General features: G+C 38.8%; 2 protein-coding genes and 1 long non-coding RNA gene across 5 annotated transcripts in view; 1 reads left to right on the top strand and 2 right to left on the bottom strand.

The window, feature by feature from the left end:
- LOC138913393 (uncharacterized) overlaps positions 1 to 3,634 on the bottom strand; it is a 63,447-nt gene extending 59,813 nt beyond the window's left edge. The window contains exon 1 of the long non-coding RNA XR_011419110.1: positions 3,521 to 3,634. This is a non-coding gene — a long non-coding RNA (uncharacterized lncRNA). The remainder of the gene's footprint in view (positions 1 to 3,520) is intronic.
- Positions 3,635 to 6,570: 2,936 nt separating this feature from the next.
- On the bottom strand, positions 6,571 to 9,126 carry Fer1HCH (Ferritin 1 heavy chain homologue). Of its 3 annotated transcripts, none has more exons than XM_070217026.1 (5): positions 8,995 to 9,126; positions 8,693 to 8,769; positions 7,960 to 8,091; positions 7,362 to 7,639; positions 6,571 to 7,298 (listed from the first exon to the last, which is right to left on the bottom strand). In XM_070217026.1, exons 2-5 carry the CDS (start codon positions 8,757 to 8,759, stop codon positions 7,026 to 7,028), a joined length of 750 nt encoding a protein of 249 aa, XP_070073127.1. In that variant the 5' UTR covers positions 8,760 to 8,769; positions 8,995 to 9,126; the 3' UTR covers positions 6,571 to 7,025. The 3 variants fall into 3 exon arrangements, with proteins under 3 accessions (XP_070073127.1, XP_070073126.1, XP_017008818.2); XM_070217025.1 differs by having other exon boundaries at positions 8,693 to 8,864; positions 8,995 to 9,012; XM_017153329.3 differs by lacking the exon at positions 7,960 to 8,091 and having other exon boundaries at positions 8,995 to 9,122.
- Positions 9,127 to 10,108: 982 nt separating this feature from the next.
- Positions 10,109 to 12,119, top strand: Fer2LCH (Ferritin 2 light chain homologue). The gene is made up of 3 exons (XM_017153326.3): positions 10,109 to 10,266; positions 10,558 to 10,691; positions 11,221 to 12,119. The coding sequence occupies exons 2-3, from the start codon at positions 10,574 to 10,576 to the stop codon at positions 11,784 to 11,786; spliced, it is 684 nt and encodes a 227-aa protein (XP_017008815.2). The 5' UTR covers positions 10,109 to 10,266; positions 10,558 to 10,573; the 3' UTR covers positions 11,787 to 12,119.
- Positions 12,120 to 17,061: the final 4,942 nt, after the last annotated feature.

Raw genomic sequence — 17,061 nt, 5'->3', positions numbered from 1 at the left:
CGGGGTCAATTCCCTAAGCTTAGCCGATAATCGGAGCTCAAGTCCAGCTGTGGCAGTTCAATTAGCGTCTTTGAAGCAGCTACAGAGTACCTGCCCGGCTTTCTAATTAACTTTGCCGGGGGGGTGTGTGAGTGGTGTACTTGGGTAGCGGATTTAACCACATCTGTACGATGTTCGCTGAGTGGCAATATGGAATCCAATTTCAGCTCGGCAACAAAATTGCACTCGAAAGGAGTCTGGTACTCCCGTTCTCACTGGCGCAGCACACACAATGTACAAATTCAATTGCAACTAATGCACTTCATGCGTCTTCTGAGTGAGGAGACCCTAACCCCTAAATATTCCCTACAAAATATCCTTGTACCACCCACTTTTCCACTTTTCCGCAGACGTGTCTGTGTGTGAAGTTTAAGCTGTTTGGCCGCGGGGGCGAAATGGTGCGACGAAGGACTTCTTCTTCCTCGCCCAAGGATGTGTGTGCCCGGCGAGTCAAGGAGCTGAAAGCGGAAATCAAACACGAGGCGAGGATTGCTCGCTTCTTAGCCCGCAGATGAGCGTTTTGGTCCTTGGGAGGGTAGGACTCCTTCGTCCGATTAGCAAGAAAGGTACACTGAGAGATTATACATATATTATCATTAAAAAAAAATTAAATTTTTTTAAAGGATATAAAGAAATGAAAAGTAATTTTTCCTCGTTAATTTATAAGGATAATATCCAGCGGCAAAGGGAATAAAATATGTGATCACTAAAATAATGATCTTAGTTTACATTTTTTAAAATTACAGAATTTTTAATATTATTAAATATTATTTATTATTTATTCTATAGGATGAGCTCTACATTTCTCACAGCGCCAATTAACTCCCAGTAATTTTTTCTCCCAGTGCAAAAACGTTTCCTCCTCTCGAGTGCCCCGTGTCACGCTGACTTTTGGAGGTTAGGAAAAGGGAGTTCGTGGTTCGGGTTCAGGTTCAGACCACTCCCTTTCAGCCCGAAGCTGTTGGTTGCAGCTGTGGCCCTGGCTTTGGCTCCAGGTCCTGGATCTAGGTGGGTTTTGGCCAAAGGCAGGGGGTTAACGTGGCCGGCATGGCAAATATTTAACGCAAACAATGCGCTTAAATCAAAAGAGAGCCATGTCTGCGGCATAACTGCGCGTGGGGTAGACAGGCAAAAAAGGGGGCATACCCCGCCCATGTCCCCGCCGTCAAATCTATTTAACCTCACACGTTGCAGGTCCTTTTTCCATGCCCTGCTGCTGATGCTGCTCTTTAGTTTTAATGCTTGAGGTCCGAGGAACTGCGAAGGAGCATGCAAATCAGCTTTTTATTCGACTGGCCTCCCAACTGACTCGCCATTCAGATCCTGATCCCGATCCCCCAGAATGCCCAACCTGGGTGCATAAGTTCGCCACGGAATGACCCTCTGGGGAAATTCATAGTTGATACTTGTGGCCATTGAACTGTTTTGGGGGTAAAAAGTCAGAGGGACAGGCCATAAACACAACAGTCGATAACCAAAGTTACAGCACTGCCAAAAAGTTGATATTTATTCAGAAAACTAAAATAGAAAAAAGGGTAGGGTTTAAATTAAAACAAAATAAATTAATATAGGCAAGTAAATAAACTATAAATGTTTTATCACGAATATATATTTATAGAAGAAAACAATATACCGTTTTACTCTACGAATAACGGAGATAATAAATAAAATAATAACTTAAAAGTTGAGGAATAAAGCATTTTCTAATTAAATTGTTTAAATTCCTATTTTATTCTTGGATGGTTTATCTCCCCCAGTTTTTTCTTAGTGCAAGGGAAAGGACCTAATCTTTATCTCAGCCATGTCAAGCCAAAGTTTGTGGCCCAAAACTTTGGCTGTTCCCTTGTGCCAATGAAAGTGGTCAGTTAAAAAATGTCAATTCCCCCCGCTTTGAAGATTCCCGACTGAGACAAAGAGGACCGAAGTAAAGCGAAAGTAATATGTCTGGGGCATGCATAATTACCAAACTTTGCGGCAGGGACACATAAGTCATATATCCTGCCAAATGACCAAACGGACAAGAGTCCTGTGTCAGGATTTATGTATGTAAATAGCAGAGTGGGAGAAGGTGGGCTGCAAATTAAACACGACACTGCGTCGTTATCTTTATAAATCAAAGGGAATTACAAACCCATATTCTCCAACCCCCTTTGGAAAAATCCAGCCCACATGTGAATGCCGCAAATTCTGGAAATTGTTGCAAACCCTTTCGGCAAACAGCTCAAAGGATTCACTTACCCCATTCCCCCCTCACCGCTTGTGGACATATTTTTAATGATTTATTTCCAATTTAAGCAAGATTTCGTACTTAAGATGCTCTGCCTAATGGCCGTTTGGTACCCACCACCCCCCAGGACACAAGGTCAGTGGTCACTGGCTCTTTCCCTTTGGAATTCCCAGTCCCCAAGATCAAAAGGGTGCAGCCTCTTCATTTCCCCCGGCTTCCTTTTCTGGTAGTGTGCTAATATGCAAATCCAATTTATTGCACTGCCCTCCCCAAACTCTGGATTTTCCATCCTGCACTGAGAAAAAATTCTAAGCGTTTAAAAAAAGGGTTCCAGAAAATCGTGTTGAAAAATTAGCAATATTATCTGTCATCATTTTAATTTACTTCTTAAATATTTTATTTTCCACCATTTTTAAAAAGGACATTCTATTAAAAGTTGTTTTTAGATAAATATCGATTTGAAAGGTTTTGCAATAATATTTGTTTTTTGAAAATGTGGCTTAGTTTAAATTTTAATATTTATTTCTCAGTGCTCCCATTCTGGTTGTCCTTTCGCCGGGCGTGAGTTATACGAATCCTTTTTATCTCGACTGTCGCCTGGCGTGCGTCGGGCGCATAAATCTTGTATAAGTTCGCTCCTTGGCAAGGAGTCAATATGCTAAATCAGCAGAATCCTTTTCTCCCCTGCAAGGATTCAGCAAGGAAGGATGTTTGGACAGCTGCTAAGACATTTCAATAACGCTGTGAGCCGGTGTATACAGATATGCTGGTACATCCGAAGGCGACAATGGTTATGCTTCCTTGGCTGGATTGGTTGCTCCTCTCGGCTTCTCCTGACCGATGTTTGTTGAATTTTAATCATTTGCGTGATGCAGACTCAAGTGGAGTTTGGTACCTATACCTACCTATATCTACCTACAACTTTATCGATAGCGAGAGTGGGGGAAAGTGAATCGAGGAGTGGAGAAAGGTGGAGAAAGAGGGTGGATTATGTTTGAATTTGCAAGCCAAGAAAGTGCAAGGACCTCAAGAATAAGCTCGCAGATTTTGCCTTCAACTTTGGCAAAAGAGTTATCCAAACCAACTGACTGAGTGAATGCAAATTGACTGGAAATTCCAATAAACAAGAATAAATGTGGTGCATACATTGGACTTATAAAGCTTTTAATACTTTTAAAGTCTTTAATTTGGTATTTGTTCATAGAAAAAAAAAGGCTTTTTAGCCTTAAACTAAAATAGCAATATTAAACTTACCAAAATATTATCGCCGCTCAAAAACAACAACACAAGAAAACACTCGTCTACCGGCGAATGAAAAACGGAAAGCACACGCGAAAACTTTTCGGTAATAAGCGCGGATGATCAGGCGTTTACTCTCAATAGCCGACAATTTGGAAATGACCAAAGCCCCACTTGATCTATGCAGTTGAGAGTGCATTGGAAAGACTGGAAGTTGCGGGCGTAGCGAGAGCGGGAGAGGGAGAGAGAGTGGCAGAGACCGGAACCTAAGGCTCAGCTTCCAGAATACCGATCAAGAATAACTGTAATTAAGAAAAAATCATCTTAAAAATTATCTAAAGTTCAGTTATAATAGTTATAAAATCCCAAGCGATAAGAAATCTTAAAAGCTGTTTATAAAATAGTATAAGCTAATAAATTCCATTTTATTAAAGTCATATTTTAAACTTAATAAATGTTCCATTGATCACAGTACTTGATCCTGCAGTACTCTACCAATTTCATTTCCTCGTTTGACTTTTTCAACCGGTTCGAAAGGATTTCCCGGGGGCCATGCCTGTCACTCCTAAATGGGCGCCCAGAGATTTATGGTGAGAACAGCAAACAAGCGGAGAAAGTGGAAAATAATCGGAGTGCGAGGAGTGGAGTTCAGATGAGTGAAAGACAAAGGAACTATCCGGATATAAATCATCTCCTGGCGGCAGGCGGCGAATATCCTGCGGCGCTGGCTGCTGCCACTTGAAGTCAAAACCGGTTCGGTTCAGTTCAGTTCGGTTTGGTTTGGTTTGATACAGGATCCTAAAAGCAGACAGGACATTCGCTTTCCAATTTTCATTTCCATTTCATGCCTATTGTCCTGGCCGGCGTTGCAAATTTGTCAGCGAACGAGGAGCAGGACAAATGTCAGCGCGATAAGCGTGCAGGCACTTTTATCTGAAGGATATGCGCAGGATGAATCACTCGCACGTCTCTGCCCGAAATATTTCACTACCAAATTGGCTGGCTATCTGGCCTCACACCCTAAACAAAATATGGAAAAAAATGTATTGTCATTTGATCCGACTTGGAAATACCCCATACTTATGGCCGTTTTCTCGTCCGCCTGTTAAATTTAAAGTAGGGTTAAAGCTCTGATTTCCCATAAGATTTCAAGGTTTTAACCTCACTCAATTTAACAAACCGACGAGAAAACGGCCCCTAAAGGAGTAAATAGTAAAAATAGTAATAGTAAAAAAAAAAAATATATTGTACATTTTTGTTGATTTAAGTTAGTTTTAAAATAAAAATCTAAAATCCAAAAAAAAAATTTAAATTTAGTTCGAAAGATTTTTTTTGGTTTGTAATAAAGTTCGGTTTGTTTTGGTGACTTTGATTTCGTATTTTTTTTTTGTCATATTTATTCTGGCTTCTTCATATTATGATAGGAATTACTCAAAGATATTTAGCCAGTGAATCTCCATTTAAATATACACCATATTTAAAGGGTACTCCATTGCTGATAAAAAATAACATTCGCAAAAAAGCAATAAAAATCATTGGCAAATTGGTCGAAAGGCATGAACAAAAGTTTGCCTTCGTTGGCCAAGATTGATAGTGGGTCCAAATGTCATGGATGGACCATTTATATGCTGGACACACCACCCAGAAAACTCCGCCCCTTTTTTTGGTCAATCGAACGAATTGCGCTTAAATATTTGCGGGGCTTATCAAAAAATTTGCGGCCCATTGTCGAAATCGGATTGATGCAATTTTAAATCCGCAACGAACAAGGACATCTGCTCAAATATTAGCTTATGAAATTGTTTAAAATGCCAGGCACTAACCCATTCACTCTGGTCACGCTTCGGAAAACGGGAAATCTGGTTGGCTGTAGAGGGCAGGAAGAGGAAACCCAAGCACAGCCTTTTGACAGTTGCCACAATTTATCATAATTCAATGCATGGCATGTCCTGTCAATCACTCGAATCGACATGGACATGGACATGGTCGTGGACATCGAAGGGGTGAATCGAGCACACATTAGCCCAAGGGCAAGGGGGTGAATAAGTCCCCGATATGCTTGTGGACATTTTTACAAGTGACTTATGAATTATTCTTTGTACTTGCTCCAGTCTTTCGATAAATCCCACACAGAAAACAATTATTCAGCTATTCTATAATTTGCAGATCCGCAATATATTTTTAAATATTTAAGTTTCTAATTTTGATTTAAAATAATTATAAAGAGTTATTTAAAAAAAAAATTTTTTAAGTAATATTCGGGATTGAAAATTCATATTATTTAGTGCTATGATAAATACTTTAAATATTTAGTTTAGCATACATATATGGAATACAAATTTTCGAAATCCTCTAGAAAATCTCTAGAAATGTTGTACTTTCTTATTCAAAGAACTCGAAAGTACAAACCATTCCTCATGATATTTTTTCTCCGTGCACCCTTCGTCTCGCTTAACTCCCTTCTTATGGTTGGCTTTTTGTGTTTTCGAATCAGATTAGCCTGGGGAAGGGGTTAAGAGTTTGGGGTTATCCTCAGTGGGCGGTGAGTACATGAAAGGGTCAATAATGGGACTCGAGACGAAGATGCCGACGTTTATCAAACGGAATATGCGATGCGAACGAACCATTAGCCACTGGCCACTGATGGACAGGCGAGACGTGATCCCAGATACGCCTCATCAAGTACATTGTCATGGGACAATAAAGGGTTAATCGGCTAACAGAGGGATTGCCGTATTATCTTCTTTTATAGGGCGAGCAAAAATTAGCGAAAGTATATCTTAGTATTAAGTGTTGCAATTGAAAGGGGTATCAAATGATCTGCACTTTACTAAGATCTCTAGGGAATTTTGTCATCCGATAGGGTTTACTTACTTTACTTATGGTATTAAATATTGTATTGCCCTTCGTAAGGCATCTAAAAATGCTATAAAAAAGCCCAAACAAAATATTTAATTTATTTTTAAAACCTTCTTTGGAACGTGTAAATCACATTCGATTTCCGTCGGAAAAAACCCGCAATAAGACTGAAATCACCCAATCCCAATAAAATACGCACTTCATAATTATTTCGTTACATATATTGTTTATTTATTTATTTAAGAACTTGCTCGTCTAATTGACAGAAAAATATAAAGATATAGGATGTATTGAATGGGTTGTGCTTGAGTGTCTTCCTATGCGAATGATCGATTCCACTTAAACCTAGGCGAAATCTCGGCGATTGCATAATGCTGAGAGCCCCCTCCCGAGTCACAACTCAAAGAACTTAAATACTTAAGACATGCGTTGATTTTTTCATTTTTGATAAGAAAGAACAGACGTGGAATTTTGGTGTGCTGGTTTGAGGATCGCGCAGTCGAACGGATAATTTATTGGCCAGTTGGTTGGATGATTTAATAGCGGACCCTCGGGGAAGGCTCTTTCTCGGCTAACAGATAACAACAGAACACTTTATGAACTCGACTGGCTGATAATTTTGATGACTGGGCTGCTCCACCTTCTCGTAACGCCACCCACTTTACAGGGTCTTGTCGAACAGGAATTCGCCCAGTTCGCCGTTGGTGTCCATCATCTTCTTCAGAGTGGTCAGCTTGCCGGCGAGCTCGCGCTGTCCATGGAGCTGCTCCTCCAGATAGACACCGGTCAGGTAGTCCACCAGATGGTAGTGGTTGTAGGGCTTGCCCTCGCAGGTCTGGATCAGCTTGCGGATGGAGCGGGTGACCTTGATCTCCAGGTCGAGGGCATCGGACAGAGCGCTGGCTCCATCGGTCCACTCCTGCTTGGCAACAGTCTGTGGGGGATAGGCCAGGATTAGCGGTTTTTCAAGGTTTCTTTAAGGGATTCCTAGACTTACCGGCACATTGATCAGATCGCTGACTCCCTCGGTCAGCTGACCGCGCATGGAGAGGTACTCGACCAGCTTGGAACCGTGCTCACGCTCCTCCTTGGCGGCCTTGAAGAAGTGCTCGGCAAATCCGGGGCGGTTGACGGTGTCGCGGGAGAAGTAGGCGCCCATGGCCAAGTACTGGTAGGAGGCGTTGATCTCCTCCTGGATCTGGTGGCGCATGCCCTTGATGCAGGCATCCTTGATGTCCACCCAATCCTTGGTGATCTCGGGAACAGCCAGGGAGCCTATAGTAATGGGGTGGGTTTGGTTTAGTCGGGGGTTTTTTAAAAATAATACAAGCTTAAATCGAATTTATCTAACTTAAGGGAAAATAAAAAATAAATTTAAAATAAAAAAAAATAATAAAAAATGCAGAAAAATAAGTAAAATTTAAAAAAAAAATTGTAATTACAATCTAAAATATAAAAAAAAATATTTAATAAAAAGTTGAAAAAGTAAAATTCTAACTTTACTTAAAGTTTTGAAAATAAATTTTTAAAATGTAATCGTAAACAAATTCGACCTTTGTAAGCTTGACTTGGGTTTGTTCTTCAGTTATAGAAACCTTTGCACCCCTGATCTTGACCTTCGCCATGGTTTGGGTTTGAGTTTTGTTTTTCTTTTTCTTGTTTCTCTAGCTTTTGCCTTTCTCGCTCTATGTGCAGCTCTCTCGCGAAACTCTTGCTTTCTTGCTTGGCTGAGGGGGAGGGTTGGGTTGAGGTTGGTGGGTTATTGCATTTAAGAGGGCGTTATTGCATAAACCTTTGAAATTGCGCTTGGAATGCCGTTATTCTAGGGCAAAAGAACCGTGTGCAAAACTGCAATGGCTTACTCTCTCGCTCTCCCTCTCTTTGTAACTGCATTGGTAACGTGCGCAGTTCTCGCCGCCATAGTAACGGTATTTGTTTTGGTTTGGGGCCGTGTGCAAAAAGCATGTTTTCCATGCTATCTCTGTCTCACTCTCACTCTACAAGCCGTGTGCAAAGAGAGCTTGGAATTGAAATAAACTGGGAATTATTCATGGAAATGAAAGCGAAATTCGCATATTTTAATTAGGAAATATATTCATAAAAACTGGTTATCATTTCCCCAGAAGCGTAACGGAAGTATCAATAATTTAAAAAATCAACTGGTTTGGTAACTTCACTTTACTCCACAAAGAAAAAGAGAGTGAAAGAGCACCGAAGAGAAACTGCGCATGCCCACGCTCTTAATTTTCTTCCACTCTTTGCTTATTGCGTCGAAATTTTATGGGTTTTTCCATTGTTTTGTTTGGAATTTTATCAAATAATACTTACACTTGAAGTCCCCATAGGCCTGGGCCACCACGGCCAACAGGAGCAGGCTAGCGATTAATTTCACCATCTTTGATCGTCTTTATACACAAAATCACAGAACCAAAATTTATTTGTCACTTTTAGTTTGTTTTGCTTGAGATGCACAAATGAGAATGAGGCGACTCGGGTTGAACTAGAATGTTAAATAGCTCTTATTCAGCTGGCTGCCTTTACACACACTGGCGCAGAAGGCGTCGCCTGCTTCTTGATGGGCTTTGATTGGGGATTACTTTTGACTCGATTTCTCGAACGACTTCCAGTACCTTCTGCCTTGACAGCTTTAATCTGATTTTTCAGTACAGCTAATGCCTTTACTTTGTGTTTTTAGCGAACTCGAAAGCGAACTGTCGCTCCAAACGGCGCACAAAACACTTTTAAACGAAACTCGCTCTCGATGGCGGGCCTCTGTGTGTGTGCGTGAGTGGAAGAGTGTGCACTGTTATCTCTGCGTTTCCAACATGTCGCCTTTCCTTTGTTAACCATTTAAATGGCTGATAATTGAATATATTCCTATTGATAGACGCACTTAATTTGATACACACGTCCTCAATACGGCTATACTTTGTATGGAAAGTCGGGTTTCCTACTCAGATAATCGGGGAATACACAGTATAATCATCAAATATGGCCGCTCTTTTGCGCTCTGCGTCAGCTGTTCTTTGTTTTTGTTTTGGCCCTGGCACAGAGAGCACCACGTCATGGGTTGCCAGGCAGTTTAATTTTCGCCTGACAATTTAATTCTGATTTGGTCAAGTTGATTTGTCACGTTCGGCGGGGGGATCAATCAGTAACTCTGATAACTACTAAATATGGCGACGGCTTTTTTTAGGTGTCGTTTGCAGAGCCCACAGAGTGACACAAGGGGGATAAATGCTGGGAAAACTATAAATTTTGTTACATCACTGGGGAAACCCTATAATTCACGCAGTCTGAGACATTAAAAAGTTTTCATAATTTTAATAAAGTTAAGAATTATTTATAAAGAACAACTATATAAATTCCAATCTATAAAAATTAATTATAGGAATGAACCATTTAAAAGTAGAATCTGAGATGAGTGTGGGATTTAAAATTATTCAAAGTAATGTGTTGGTTTGTAATATACCATTAGTTTTAAAACCTCGTTAAAAACAATAAAGTAAGAAAATCAGATTAATCTCTGCAATTTATTTATTTCTTATCTTTTATGAAACATCAAATCCCCCTTCGCCTACTGATAAAACCCCTCGAGTAACCACTTGACATCCAAAGTGCAGTGTCCATCTTTTGCACACGCTGACAACCCTGCCGTGAGTCACCTTCCAGGGGGCAACAAAAACAACCCAGCAGAGCGGCCATGTTTGAATGACAACGAAATCCCCGCACTGAGCGCAAAACGACAAATGCCCATGCACTCTCTCCAGAAATACACACACACCCAGCGTTATCGATCGCAATGAAAGAGACGAACGCGACGCTATAAACAGCAGTTGATTTTCAAAGTTCCACCAAGCAGCACACAAAAGCAGCGTTCAGAAAGTCAAAACGCATAGCAAGTGAGTTTAATCAGTTACTAACTACTTAGTGAGTGTTTATTAGGGGGAAACTGCAAAAAAATTACCGCGAAACAAAACGTAAACCACGAAAATCACAGAAAAAACAAATTCCCTCGGTGGTGGTTTGGGTTTGTTGTGGAAAAAAACAAAGAGAACGTTCAGGAAAACTCTACGACGCAAAAGGGCCGTTTCCACATCGAACGAAAACAACAGTGGCTGTTTTTCAATTGTCAATTATTGTGAAACTAATTTCCTTTGTTTTCGCATTTCGAATTTGGTTTTAATTTACAGTTAAACCGCCGTCAAGATGAAATTCTTCATTGCACTCGCTCTCTTCGCGTGCCTCGGCTCCCTTGCCCTGGCCAGCAACGAAGAGTACTGTCAAAACACCGTAATCACGGCCTGCTCTTCCTCGGCCTTCTCGGGTGAGTAAAAAGAGAGCGCCTCTCGGGCGAAGAGAACCTAATCTGTGTCCCCTGTGTTGTTGCTTTTTTTGTATCTTTGTGAAAATAATAATAATAATAAATAATAAAAACAAGCGCTCACGGGCTTTTTTACAGGCAAAAGTAAGTGGAAAGTAGAATGGATGTTTTAGAAAAAAATATTATTTAAATTTTGCGCACTTTTCAAATATTAAGTTAAATAATTTAAAATACTAATTTCAAAATTCTTATTGGTCTTAAAATCTTCAAAAAAGTATTTTGTATATTTTTTTTGTTTATTTAAGTAGTTAAATTCAAATTTAATGTTTTTAATCTCAAAAACTTAAAAAAACTTTTTTTTTATTTTATCCTTATGTAATAATTCTGTAATATGTATAACATTCACCAACTATTTTCCAATTAGGAACCGCTAAAACTTAATTTTCACTATAACTGCCCTGTAAATGTGCTTTTCCTGCTTCTATTTCAAGAGATTATAATTTGTATTATTTTCTTCCCCTCTTTCCTTCAGGCAACTCCATTTGTAATGCCCGTTTCGCTGGCATTGACCACGTGGAGCCCGAGATCCAGTCGTACATCAACGCCCAGCTGGCCAAGTCCTACGACTACCTGCTGCTGGCCACCCACTTCAACTCGTACCAGAAGAACCGCCCCGGCTTCCAGAAGCTGTACCAGGGACTCTCGGATCGCTCCTTCGACGACAGCATTGCCCTGATCAAGCAGGTGACCCGCCGTGGAGGAATCGTGGACTTCAACACCCGTCACGAGTCCGCTGGTTCGGTGAGCACCAAGCGCGGAACTTTGGAGGTCGATGAACTGCACTCCCTTGCCCTGGCTTTGGATACCGAGAAGCAGCTGGCCAGTGGAGCTACCCACGTGCACTCCCGTGCCACCCACGCCACCGATGGAGACCGCGATCCCGAATTGGCCCACTACTTCGAGGAGAACTTCCTGGGCAAGCAGGCCGAGAGCGTGCGCAAGCTGTCCGGCTATGCCAACGACCTCGCCAAGCTGATGAAGGTTCCGGATCCATCCCTGTCCGTCTACCTGTTCGACGAGTACCTGCAGAAGCAGTAAGGAGTGGCTATCGCCAGCTCCTCCTCCCAAAACATACACTCCTCTACACTTTTCCCTCAAAATTGCTCTCATAAATCCCTTATAAATTAATTTGTTTCCTTGGTTCGTTCATCAATAAATCGCAGTGCAGCAGTAAGAATTATCAAAAGCAGCCAAAATGAATGATTTACACACCCCTTCCCCAAGTTCACCTTGATTTACCAGCACACCAGATTGTGATAATGTTATCATAAATAAGTTAGCAAGTTGGCCCCAGCAAAATGTATCTTAAGCATGTACGTTACCGCTTGAACAAATAAACACAACAAAGTAACTAAATATCAACTAGTAAAACAGCAGATTGTTTGTGCCTCTCTGATAAGGTTTGGGTTTTCAAAATGGATCTGGTCCTCAATGTGGGGCGTCTGTTTGCGTTTTTCTTCTCCGACTGCTGATAGCGCCGGGTAGCTGGCAATGTACTTTGGATACCACATGGAACAATGAAACGTACAATCGCGAAATTCCTCGAAAAATACTCAGTTCTGCTATTACAAAAGGGTGTTCGGAAATATTGTCGTATTTTGGCTTTACATTTTTGTAGGAGTTTTCTTCAGGGAACGTAACTGTTATAAGTTTTATTTTAAAAATCACACTTAAACAGTTATTTTCTGATTTGTAAAGTAAAACTCAAAGAATAACTGTTATTTTTTGAGTTTTATAATAAAAGTTGACAAATAACAGTTATTCGTCGTGATCAAAACAAAATTTTAAAAAAATATAGGTATAAAATATGCGCGGTTGCCTTTTTTAACAAATTTTTAGTAAGTTATAAAAAGCACGGGTATCATGTTTTTTTAATTATTTCATTTTTTCAAAAATGTCAAGGGAATAACTGTTATTCATAAAAATCAAAAAATAACAGTTATTTTTTGAGTTTTATTATAAAAATCAAAAAATAAAAATCATTACGGATTTGTAAACTACAATGGCTAATAAAAATTGTGGTGTATTTAAAAAATTTTTAGGACCCTTCTAAGTGCGTGATTTTTTTGTATGAAAAATTTACAATAACAGTTATTTTCGTTCCCTGGTTTTCTTAAACTGATAGCGATTTTTTTAAGAGCTTTCCTAAAAATAAATTCCAGTTATTTGCGGAGAAACATAATCTAAGGGAGGTCTTCTATTATAAAATAAAAAGTATACTTTATGCCAAGTTATTAGAAAAAGAAATGGTTACAAAATTAAATAGTCATTTTTATCATTCAGAAATATTGCTATAATTAAAATATACAAAAAAGTATAATTCCTTTTAATAAAAAACGTATACGAATTCTCTATATATAGCTGTGTGTTATTTTATTTTTCTTATTATTTTTATTATGGTTTATTTTCTATAAGAATCTACTGCTTTCTATCATTTGACAATTTAAATCGATAGGAGAGAGCGAGAAATCATTCAGATCATACAGTAATCTCCCGTGGGATCACTGAGGCTTAGAGGAACCCCATAATCTTATCAGGGAGACACTCCTCCTCCACCTGATAAAGTGGGGCCACGTTTGTTCAATTGGTTTCTATATAGCTATACATATATTCCACAAGAGATTCACTCGTTTGAGCTTATCAGTGTCTGGAAATGGTGCACACGGCTTTTTTCCTGAGAAGTTCCGCCGGAATGAAATGGAGGATCGGGCGCCATCTTGGCCGCCTGCTGACTAAGTCGGAACCTCCGCGATGACGTGGATGTCACATTGTTACGTAAGGCGATGCAATCACGGTTTTTGCATTGTCCCCTGAATTTGCATCGCAGTTTTCTTATCGCCTTCTTGTCGCTCCTCACTTCCCTGACCTACTATAATATAATTGTGTAAATATTTTTTAATAATAATTGAAAAATCTCTGCGTATACGAAATATCCCGTATACGAATTGTTTTAAATATAAAGGTGCAAAAGGACCGAATGATGTATCCATTCTATTTTTTTAAACCCAATTTTTATTGGTTTTCTAGCGAGATTAAATTTGATTTTTTTTTTAATCACTGAATGTACTATTGTATATGTAGGTAGGTACTACATTTTATAAATCAACGTGAGAAATATGTTTAAAGAAATACATCTTTAATCACTTTTGAGTGTGTTTTTTCCCTAAGCTTTTTCTTGAGCATTTGGAGTACCTATTATACGAGTATGTGTCTATGGATCCCAGCCACGCATCAGGGCAATTTATCAATTAGCGACGCCCATTCAATGAGAGGACTATGCTCATATTGCCGAACATCCGGAATGCGGATACGGTCCACTAGCACGTGAAATGAACGTCAATTTGCCATTTTAATGCTGCTATAACTACTCTGTATAGTGTGTTTGGGGGTCTTGGTGTCCCGGGGTCAGGGGTCATCAAATCGCAGCAGCCGTATCTGTGGCATTAAGCGAATCCGTGTAATAACTGCGTGCTCTCTTGTAATTAGAATATGACAACCATAAGGGTAAACTCCATTCGGGATCATAACAGTTAGGACGGAATGAGATTGAAGTTGATGTGGTTATGATGGTAGTGGGGTTGCTCGAAACGGACTTCTTCTGTGTCTCCGAGTGCGTGCAGTGGTCATTAAATAATAATCCACTTAATATTAATTGCCCTGATTTGCGGATGGATGCTGCCTCAATGATTTTCGTTATGCTCTCAAAATGCACGAAGAAAAAAAGGGGTATTGAAGTTTAAAATTTATGTTACCTAAACAATACAAAATATTATTTAAAAAAATTATATTTTAAAAATATATGTATATTAATTAATTTGAATCATTATTTTCATAAAAATGTTTAACATTCAAATAAATTTCCAAATATATCTTAGAGATTAAAAGTAAAATTTTTTATTTTTGTAAAATTGTTTTGGAATTAGAGAAGCCCTTTCACTGCAAGTTATTAAAAAAATAAATTTATAAATTTATTCAAAATTTCAGCACGATTTATTTCCTGATTTCAACATCATTTTTTTCTGTGTAAATACCCATCAAAAGGGGAGGGTGGCTAATTGCGGTCATTTGTGGTGCATTTGGCGAGGATCTTAACTTCGTCATTTGTAATTGTTTGGCCGTAAGCCATCGCACAAAACTGATTCCACACATGCCCTAAATGGCGGCCATAAAAAGGTGTCTTTGGCCCAAAAATAATTCTATTAATTTATGCATTTTAATAAAAGCGTCAAGCAATTACAAAGGGTTGAGGTTGCGTATTTTGATGAGGGCAGGGGTTAAAAACTATTTGGGAGGCCAGATGTTGTCAAAGGGTTCGGAATATTTCGGTTATTGTTCGCCAGCCAGACAACTACACTCAGAAAAAAAATCGCCCTGAATTTTAGAAAATCGCCATACTTTTTAAGCCAAAGGCAGCTCGCCTTGCTTTTTAGAAAAAATATTTCTAAAAATTAAAAAAAAAATTTCTTAAATTTAGGGTAAGTTTTTGCAAAATTGAATAAGAAGAAGAAAAAAAAAATCGGGAAATCGGGAGTTATGCCGACTCCACCCCTCTGTCGGTGTGGGGTGTTGTTGTTGGGGTTCCCGTTTCTCAACTTATTGTTCTCTCCTCTATTTAAACACATGGATGACGTCACGATGTTTGTACACAAACACACTTTTAATCTTAAATTGTAACTGAAATAATAACTGAAATTATTATATTATTTATTAATGATAAACATAAAAATCAAATAACTTACTATCTTGAGAAAAACATTTGGGTCGCTCGCGGGATTCGAACCCCTTACCTCACAGTTTGCAGTCAAACACTCTACTTGCTGCGCCAGGGAAGCATCACGAGAGGCGCTGTACAAAGTACATTCTCATTCTGTTCCCTTGGGTTCTAGGTTTATAGTCTTATTTATCCATTATGTGTGTGTTAGTTTACCTAAATCCTTATTTGTATTAAAGTATACATATTAATGCGCAAAACAAAAAATAAAAAGACGCAAAAAATGTCCGCCTCGACGTGGGATCGAACACACGCTTCCGAATATAAGCGTAGAAAACAAATAATCCGCTCGCATTAGACCCCTAGGCTACCGATTGGGCCAATTTTCTAAAATGTAAGGCGATTTGTTCTAAGTTTGAAAGAAAAATTTCTGAATAACAGAAAATTTTTCTAAAAGTGGATAACAAGAGGAGTTGATCTAATCAGGGTAAGTTTTTCTTATTATTTAGAAAAATATTTCTGAAAAATAGAAATATTTTCTGAATTTCAAGGCGATTTTCAAAGTATGGCGATTTTCTAAAATTTAGGGCGATTTTTTTTCTGAGTGTATGGATATGAAACCATATGTGGGTAAAGTGCGAGTGTGTGCGTGTGTCCAGGACATGCGGGACACACATAATATGTATGCAAAATAGCAATTTAATTTCGTTTTATTGCAATGCCATTTGCAGCCAGTGAAAGGCAGCTGCGCCGCCAGCTTCCGCCAGGCTCCCCATAAATAATCCTTGAACCACCCATGAAAACCACCTCATAAGTCCCCCCTTTTAAGCCCACTCCTCCTGTGTGCAATTTTAATGAAAAGTCTTGTCTCCTGGCCTTTTGTTTTTCACCATGTTTTCGCTGGCAAGGCAGACAGACAGGCCAAGAAGCGAAATTGTTTGCCATTTTTCATTAACAAATTTTTGCTCGGCAACGGGCGGACTGAATAAGCATCCTTATCACAATGTAAATATTTCAACAAGGCTTTAACTTTTCAAATTAAAGGTAGTCGAGTTTTAAAACGGGAGAATCATCAAATGAGACTCAATTCAGTTAGTTAGCTTTTAATAATGAACTATTAAGTACCTATATTATAAAATCTGTCTGTAATCTTATCATGGCTATACTAATATTTAGGAAATTAAGATAAGAGCTTCTAAGAATTTTAGTTGCCAAATATTCTAGCGCTAGAATTGTGTTTACATTTTCTCATTAAATTGTTTAATCTGAGTAATTTAATAAAACGATTACTAATAGTGATAATGATGTTGATTTTGAATTTATTTCTTTTCCTTTAAGTCAGACAATAATTACTGGTGATTACATGTTTTAATTTGATTACACGGCTTTTATTAAAAGTTTTAATTTAAAACATTAAACTATATACAGAAGTTTTTTAAGAACTGTATTTGATGTTATTTAAAAAGTTATTATTTAGTTCTAATATTGACGCAAGCCCTGTGTTACTTTATCAAATGATATTTTAATCTTAGTCAAGAATGTTTGTTGGTCTGATTACATTATAATTAAATAATTTTTAGCTTATCTTCTTTAGATAAGGCT

The sequence above is a fragment of the Drosophila takahashii genome, chromosome 3R (assembly GCF_030179915.1).
Source record: "Drosophila takahashii strain IR98-3 E-12201 chromosome 3R, DtakHiC1v2, whole genome shotgun sequence".
Taxonomy (NCBI): domain Eukaryota; kingdom Metazoa; phylum Arthropoda; class Insecta; order Diptera; family Drosophilidae; genus Drosophila; species Drosophila takahashii.
Note: the sequence above shows the minus strand (reverse complement) of the source record. Positions and strands in the feature narration are given on the sequence as shown.

Bases quoted from the DNA above. Each gene is read 5' to 3' on its own strand.
- Fer1HCH (XM_070217026.1), bottom strand. From the start codon at position 8,759: ATGGTGAAATTAATCGCTAGCCTGCTCCTGTTGGCCGTGGTGGCCCAG. The intron at 7,640-7,959 runs GTTTCTATAACT...CCATTACTATAG, and splicing joins TCAAGATCAGGGGTGCAAAG to GCTCCCTGGCTGTTCCCGAG. The intron at 7,299-7,361 runs GTAAGTCTAGGA...TATCCCCCACAG, and splicing joins GCGATCTGATCAATGTGCCG to ACTGTTGCCAAGCAGGAGTG.
- Fer2LCH (XM_017153326.3), top strand. From the start codon at position 10,574: ATGAAATTCTTCATTGCACTCGCTCTCTTCGCGTGCCTCGGCTCCCTT. The intron at 10,692-11,220 runs GTGAGTAAAAAG...TCTTTCCTTCAG, and splicing joins CTCTTCCTCGGCCTTCTCGG to GCAACTCCATTTGTAATGCC.